General features: G+C 34.8%; 1 protein-coding gene across 1 annotated transcript in view; it reads left to right on the top strand.

The window, feature by feature from the left end:
- The window catches only part of LOC144963732 (cytochrome P450 3A24-like), a 12,743-nt gene extending 5,435 nt beyond the window's left edge, over nt 1-7,308 (top strand). Inside the window, exons 2-3 of the mRNA XM_078897680.1 lie at nt 3,809-3,943; nt 4,977-7,308. Coding sequence (XP_078753806.1) covers nt 3,870-3,943; nt 4,977-6,447 — 1,545 coding nt within the window. The 5' untranslated portion in view covers nt 3,809-3,869 and the 3' untranslated portion in view covers nt 6,448-7,308. The remainder of the gene's footprint in view (nt 1-3,808; nt 3,944-4,976) is intronic.
- Nucleotides 7,309-8,862: the final 1,554 nt, after the last annotated feature.

Here is an 8,862-nt window from a genome sequence, read left to right as displayed (position 1 = left end):
TTGACGTTAGTCAACCCGTTGTTATTGCTTTTAGACAGCATTTTATAATTAACTTATCACTAAGTTATATCAATCAGACAATGAACGTTCGCGTTTGCAGTTTTGTGTGTTAATATGTTATACCCCGATGGAGATGTCGTGAGTATTTTTCCAATACGCATAACATCAATACATTTGCAATCCGATTTAAGTTTAAAAGCAACGTAGACCACGGAAATTTTTCCATTTTGTGGACAATAAAGATTTTTTATTTATCGTCATTATTATTATCATTATTATTTTATTATTATTATTATTATTATTATTATTATTATTATTATTATTATTTATTATTATTATTATTATTATTATTATTATTATTATTATTATTATTATTTGCAATCCGATTTAAGTTTAAAAGCAACGTAGACCACGGAAATTTTTCCATTTTGTGGACAATAAAGATTTTTTATTTATCGTCATTATTATTATCATTTATTATTATTATTATTATTATTATTATATTATTATTATTATTATTATTATTATTATTATTATTATTATTATTATTATTATTATTATTATTATTATTATTATTATTATTATTATTATTATTATCATTATTATTATTATTATTATTATTATTATTATTATTATTATTATTATTATTATTTATAAAACAAATCGACAGTGTTCCCGCGGCAGGTTAAACGGGTACTCCTCGGGACTACTCGCATTCGCACCCCCCCCCCCCCCCCACCACCACCACCACCACACACACGCACACAGCTCTTTTCTTTTTTTTTTTTGGGGGGGGGGGGGGGGGCGTTGTTTGTAGATTATAATTCAAGGTTACAATGCCCACCCCTGTCATCACGTAGTCAAGGCTTTTTGGCATCTGCCAATCCCAAATGTCTGTGTCAAGGTCGACCGTCATGTCGCGTCAACGGGTGAGGAGGAAAAAAAAAAAAAAAAGAACTGGCATATTATTATATCATTACATTGAAAATTATGAAAACTATTTTTTATTTTGTATGAAATCCTTTATAAGTTTTACGATGAACAAGAACGAAACTTTTGCCATCTACCTCTTCCTGGCGCAACATTTATAAAAATATTATTTAAAAAAAATAATAACACAGCATTTATTTGGCGCAATATCCACGTGCTCAAAGCGCTTTACAAGGGGTCCCAAGGCAACAGCAATATTAGACTTGAAAGACGAGACATGACGCCTGTCAGGCGATGTGACATTTTTTCCGAACAAAGACAACGAACGGCCATGTTCTCATTTTACACCTGAGTACGGTGAGAGAATGTGAGTAAAGAGCCTTTTCCAAGGACTCAACTCTGCGCCACTCAGAGCGGGTCTCGAAACCTGAACCTTCCGATCCGAAAGCGAGAGTCATACCACTTGATCCATCACAAAACAGGGAGGGGCACTTTTCTGTCGGCCACATAGCCTCAATATTAATTAAAATTTATTTCTAATTTCATCAATTTTTGGAGTAAAAACATAGTTCTTGGTATCAAACTTATTGTAAATTCGACGCTGATCACGAATCTGACGTCAAAACAGCGAAAATCCGAAAAAATTGTCCAATTTTTTATACTGCCACGCCCCCGATCGCCGATCGCCTCGAAAAATATTAAGCAAAGCGGGCTTTGCGGGCGATCGACCGTACCTAGGTTTATCGGCCAGGTATTTGGCCACACACATTGCGTTTTCATCCCGGTTTGCCTGATCGGGGTCTGGACCAGGATCATATCCGGGCGTGTATGGAGCCTTTTAGGAATGGATATCATCCAAAGATGTACGGGTGAGCGTAAATATTCATCCGAAAAAAATATTGGACGTCTGATTATTCAAGCAGAAAAAGGGCCATGGGCTCTGGACAGATAATCATTGTTATTCTTGCAGGTAGTGATGATACTGGATATTTAAAAGGATGCCGTGTCATTTTTTATTCTTTGAATCATCTGGAATATTATTCTGGGGTCAATGCAAAGGCGTTTTAAGATTGACTAAATATCGTTTGCTGCCCTCCATTGAAGCACCCAGCTGTATTGTATTGGACAACGCTACCATTCGTTGGCCCATGGTTACTTTAAGGCTCCAACTTTGGTAACTATAAAAGATGACATGATTTCACGGTTTCAATCAGACAGTACTACATATTTTATACTCCTTAGTAAGAAAAAAGAAATGAACCAGAAATAGCTTTCAAAGCAGACTGTCTAATCGGGGAGTTCTGACACGAGGTTGCTCAACTTCCCCCATATCACTGTGAGCGCAATCCAATCGAGGTCATTTGGGCCTAATTAAAGGGAAAGATTGAGAGAGGGAACACCAAATTTACTCTCACCGACGAGGCAATAAATGAAAAAGAGTAGACTGAGAAAAGGCATGCCTCAACCTTCGCAAACTAGAGGAAAATTACATGTCATTGGATAAAGTGATGCTCGGAATCTTTCTGTAGTCGTTTCCTTTCTCCTTCTCATCATCCTCGTCATCAGACTGTGCTGAATGATGTGTCCAAATGTCTTGGTTGTTGTTATTGTTATTGTTGTAGTTGTTGTTGTTATTGTCGAACACATATTTGTTGAGACACTGTATCATAATTGATGAATTTTTACTTTTGACCAGTCAACATAAATTTATGTAATCCTCTTTGGCATAAACACAAGCTATTTCTTAAACTTTTTCAATCAAAATTATATTGGATTGCGTTAACGTTATGTTCATTTTCGTTTGTATTCACCAGTAATGTGTATTGATAGTTATAAAATGTAGATGTCTGATAGTTAAATGACATCCGTTGCTTCATATTCAAATACTGCACGTTTTAAGCTTCAATTAACCGAACACTCCAGTTTAACGAATTCCTTCAAAATGGATATGCGGAAAATTCATTATTTTGATAATGTAAATCTTCTATGAGTTCCGATTCTCACCTGTTATCGATTTTGATATATCTGTGATAAACGAACTCTTTTCCTATTGTTTTAAAGTTTGACGAAAAAATCTTTTTTATTAAGACACATTGATTCAGAGGTTCATACAAATTTTTGAAGCTGTGCATTGAGGGGCAGCTGAGAAAAAGAAGAAAAACACGCGCCATTTATTCTAATAAACAAGATTCATCCTCATAATTATTATTATTATTATTATTATTATTATTATTATTATTATTATTATTATTATTATTATTATTATTATTATTATTATTATTATTATTATTATTATTATTATTATTATTATTATTATTATTATTATTATTACCATTATTATTATTAGTGTTATTATTATTATTATTATTATTATTATTATTATTATTATTATTATTATTATTCATTATTATTATTATTATTATTATTATTATTTTAGTAATAGTAGTAGTAGTAGTAGTAGTAGTAGTAGTAGTAGTAGTAGTAGTAGTAGTAGTAGTAGTAGTAGCAGTAGTAGTAGTAGTAGCAGCAGCAGCAGCAGTAGTAGTAGTAGTAGTAGTAGTAGTAGTAGTAGTAGTAGTAGTAGTAGCAGCAGCAGCAGTAGTAGTAGTAGTAGTAGTAGTAGTAGTAGTAGTAGTAGTAGTAGTAGTAGTAATAGTAGTATTAACACTATTATTATTATTAATGTACTTATTAATATTATTATTTTCATCATCATCATCATCATCATCATCATCATCATCATCATCATCATCATCATGATCAACATCATCATTGTCGTCGTCGTCGTCGTCATCATCATCATCATCTTCGTTTTAATCGTGACGTTTTGATGAAACAAATTCCTTTAATTTTTTATTTTTCAAATTGGAATTCCAAGAAGGGTCATAGAGTCACCTGGAAAGCAACACAGAGTTATTTTAAGGCCAGGCATTTAGACTATGGACATCTTTGGATTAACAGAACTTCCGACATGGATGTGCCTGTCATTCTTTGCTCTAACGTTGTTTATTATGTAAGTATTTGGGTTTGGGGAGGGGGGGGGGGGGGGGCTGGGGGGTAATGAGAAATCGTTGATTGATGGAATATAATATTGGTTGGATTTATCCGTGTTATAAATAAAACATGTTAAAGCTAAAATCGTTGCAGTCTTATTCCATAAAACATTTCTATTATAAGCGCCTCAAGACAAAGTGCAAAAGTTGTTATTTGGGCAAACGATCTTTTGTTTGCTTTGCTTTGTTTTGTTTTTTGTTTTTTTTTAACATTTGATAGTTGTTATTGTTATGGATATTTCTTTTCGCTTTTGTTTTTGTTTTGTATTAAATTGTTTAGTTTGTTATATTGCTTGTTTTGTAGGAGACCAATTTGAGACTAATTTGAGACCGTGTCATTTGAAAAGCTGAAACGTTAACTGTGTAATCTGGAAAAAAACATTTGGTCAGAAACTCGTCCTTTGAATATCAATCGACTTAGCGAGGTCCCAGGTTTGAGAGTTTTTAACCAAGAAGATGGTCATTTAAATCGATGGATATTCGAAGGACGAGTTCTCTGGGCAAATTTTTGAATACGTGACTTTCCAGAGTAGGACAGGTAACTAGTTAATGCACTCTCTTCAAAATACTACGAAATAGCAGTTTCATTGAGAACGACTATCACCATTATAACTTACTGGGGTTCAAACAGTAATTGTATCTGGTATGTAATAGGTTGCGACAAAAAATGGCAATAACTAAAGTCGTTTTTGGTAAAACCTTTTTCTATGTTTTTAGATTTTATATTTGATTGGACGATGTCATAGATTTGAGACTAAGTCTGATATAATCTTTAAATCTCAAGATGACGCTGTAGTAGGGTTGAGAAAATGAATGGTTTGAGCGTTACTATGCATTAACCAATCAGAATATTCCGTTCCCTTGATTTGTCATTAAAAACAAAAGATACATTCTCATTTTTAACACAAACTGTAAATATTTACACATTCAGATGATTGGTCATTTATTTCGCTGTTTAAAAAAATCATTCCCCCCCCCCCCTATTATTTTCAGATATGGATCTTATCCAATGTTGTCATGGAAACGTCTGCATGTTCCCGGGCCTTCATCTCTACCTTTCGTTGGAAATGTCCATCAGTTTATTGACCCCAAGACAGGCGTCAGGGTTAATATTTCAAAATGGGAAAAGCAATATGGAAATATAGTTGGCGTTCATTACTTTAGAAAACCATGTCTTGTAATCACTGATATCGATATATTAAAAGACATTTTTGTGAAAGAATTTAACACCTATCATGATCGGTTCTTTGTTGCAGACGGTGTCTTTTTCCCTGAAATACTTTGCAAGGGTGTTTTTTTCCAAAGAGGCCCGGATTGGAAACGTATTCGTCGTATAATGACGGCGACTTTTACAAGTGGAAAGCTGAAAACTCTCACATTTCATATTAACAAAAGTGCTAAACAGCTGGCTGATAAACTTTTGAAACATGCTAAAAAGGGATACCAGCCGAATGCAAAAGAAATATTTGGAGCATACTCTTTGGATGTAATTGCCGGGACTGCATTTAGTCTAGAGATAAATTCCCAAGACAATATGAGTCCTAAATTTTTCCAAATGGTTCAGTCTTTATTCAAGCCTACTACATGTGCAAAAATTGCGACAGCGGTTGCTGGTGTTTTTCCTTTTCTGGGATACTTATTTAAGAGCATAAATATTTCAATATTTGACCCAAAAGCGGTTCAGTATATAAGCGAATATATTGGGCAGCTCATAACTGAGAGAAAACTATGTGCGGAAAAATCAAAATACCGCGATACTATACAATATCTTGTTGACACTGAAATGGATGAATCGTCGGATATTGTTGGAGAAAAAAGACTCAGAAAAGAGGAGGTGATAAGCCAAGGATTGACATTCCTGATAGCTGGTTATGAAACTACGTCTTCAGCATTGCAGTTTGCCGCATACCTTCTTGCTAAGGACAAAGATGTACAAGACAAATTAATAAACGAAATTCGTGAGGTCGTTGGTGACCAAGAAGAGGTCACGTATGAGCATTGTCAGAAATTGACATACATGGAAAATGTCTTTAATGAAACACTGCGTCTATTTCCTCCAGTTCATCTGTTGAAAAGAGAGACTAACAAATCGACATATGTGAAAGGATATTTCATTCCTGCAAAAACTGGCATATTCATTCCTGTTTATAACATTGGCAGGGATGCTAATCTATTTCATGATCCTGATTCATTTAATCCGGATAGATTCACAAATGGAAATAACTCATCAAATAACATATCTTTCCTCCCGTTTGGGTTTGGTCCAAAACAATGCATTGGCATGAGGCTGGCTTTGATGGAACTCAAGATTGCTCTCGTCCATGTGCTAAGGAAAGTTAGTTTTCAACAGGCTTCTCCTCATACATTAGAATTTGAAGATTTTACCGGGATTCTTTTGCCCAAAAAACCTATATCTCTTTCCCTCAAAACTGTTAATTGTTCAATGAGTCAGAACATTAATTAATCTGCTGAAAGGTTGCACGCAGGAGTATTTGTGAAGGTTCACAAAATTTGTTTTTAATAGGCGTGAATGTGTGGTTGTATGTTTGTGTGTGAGTGTGTACCAGCGCATTTATGTCTAAGAATATGTATGTTTGTGTATATTTGTGAATGTTAATGTGATATTTAACTATCTTAATGATGGTAATATAATGAAGTTCCATATTCTTAATAGGTCAATGAACTTTTCAGTCAATTGTTTTCCCTGTTATATTTCAAATAGTGATGTTGTTTTATGTACTAAACAAACCATTCAAAAATGTGTCTTTTTAGTCTTAAGCTGGTTGACGGAAAAGTAATATGAATATATTTCAAGGCAAGAAGTCTCTTAATTGAGTTCCCTTATGTTATGCCACTGGCCATCAAGTTTCCCCCCGTAATAAAGTGTAGAAAGGTTGAGCGTGACAGTGACCGGAGCGGTTACAATGATCATAGCCCCTTAAGTAAGTAACTTTACACATATTACCCACTCCACTCCATTGTGGATGATTGTCGGACTATAGACAACGATGTATACTGTAAAAGTGCGCTTTCAAAAAGGGCGGCTTATAGGTGACGTGTACTGTATGTAATATGAATGTGAATCCATTTGATATGTTTAGGAAAGATATTAAGCATTGTAAAGCTCATTTAACTTGGGGGACCTGTACAAATGCACAAAAGGAAAACACATGTATTTGCGTTATGGTTCTTTTTGTCTAATGAAAACATACGAGTAACATAATAGGGGAACTGCGCAAATGCACAAAATAAATACACATGCATTTGCATTATGGTTTTTATTGTCTAATGAAAACATACGGGTAATAAAATCAATGACTACAAGCGTTAAGGTCTTCTGATTTAATTAATTCTAATATTAAACATAATATTATCATTATATGTAAATTTGACTCATCGCCACAAAAAACTGTATAATGTCAGGATGAGTTAAGCCAAAAATAGGAAATATTATGTCCTAACATAAGTTGTTTGATAAAGAAGAAAGAACATACTACATAATTTTAAGGCCGAAAAGTAAAATATAATATATTTGATCACTCACAAATAATTGTGATAATTTGGGTAACAAAATCTAAACTGGTAAAGCATTGACTGACAATCAAACGTATTCATATTGGTGCGGCGATGTGGTCATGTGGTATGACACTCGCCTTCGGATCGGAAGGCCTTGGGCTCGAGTCCCGCTCTGAGCGACGAATAGTTGGGTCCTTGGAATAGTCTCTTTACTCATATTCTGTCACCGTAAAAGGTGTAAAAAGGGAACCTGGCCGTTAACAGCGTTGTCTCTGTCTGAGAAAAATGTTAATATCGCAGAACATGCGTCATGTTTTGTCCTCCATGTTAAGCTTTGCTGTTGGTTAGGGACCCTTTGTAAAGCGATTTGAGCACGTATATTGCACTAAATAAAATGTGTTTTTTTTTCATTTCAGTCGAGGTCTTCTTTTACAGGCAACTCTATCCACCCGGTTGTGAATGGAAATTTAGTTGTTAGATCTAATGGAAAGTATTCGATGGGCTATTGATTTTTCCAATAGAGAATCAGATTAGCGGAAGAGTAGCGTCCCTTGATTGGACGTCACCATTTTAAGGTTTTTGCACCGTTTTTGAGTTGTCGTTAGTAGAGCTCAAGGAAACGAGTGATTCCATTGGTTGACCTATTGAATACAACTCACGATTTGTTTTCTTTTGTGGTCAAAGTTTGTTGACGTCAGTTTTTTGTCAGTGTCAGGCTATAGATAGTTCGAAGATGACGTCACTCAGGCCTTTGTTATTGTTTTTGCCATCCGCGTTTGTGAGTTGTTCTCACTAAACTGTATTAACCAGACTATAAAAGTTCATGGTTACACATAGTTTGTGTATTGGTCCGTTCTACTTCCGGATGGCTATGTTGTGAACTCCTTGGCCAAGCGCATACTATCTATAAGTTAACGATGGCCACACAGACACTGACCAAAAACGATAAGTCTTTGGCCACAAAAGAATACAAATCCTTGAGCACTACTAACAAAAACTCACTAGACGCTGCACAAACCTTTTTAAAAATGAAGTCAAACTGTAAGTCCAAGAGAGTTTAGTGTCAGGCTATAGATAGAATGCGCTTGGCCAAGGAGTTCACAACATTGCCATCCGGAAGTATAACGGACCAACACACAAACTCTGTGTAACCATGAACATTTATAGTCTGGTTAATACAGTTTTGTGAGAACAACTCACAAACGCGGATGGCAAAAACAATAACAAAGGCCTGAGTGACGTCATCTGCATACTATCTATAGATAGTTCGAAGATGACGTCACTCAAGTCATTGTATTGTTTTTTGCCATCCGCGTTTATGAGTAATGCTCACTGAACTGTATTAACCTGACTATAAACGTTC

The sequence above is a fragment of the Berghia stephanieae genome, chromosome 2 (genome assembly GCF_034508935.2).
Source record: "Berghia stephanieae isolate SIO BIC M18660-M18661 chromosome 2, UCSD_Bste_1.3, whole genome shotgun sequence".
Classification (NCBI taxonomy): Eukaryota; Metazoa; Mollusca; class Gastropoda; order Nudibranchia; family Aeolidiidae; genus Berghia; species Berghia stephanieae.
This window is presented reverse-complemented; position numbering and strand designations above follow the sequence as displayed.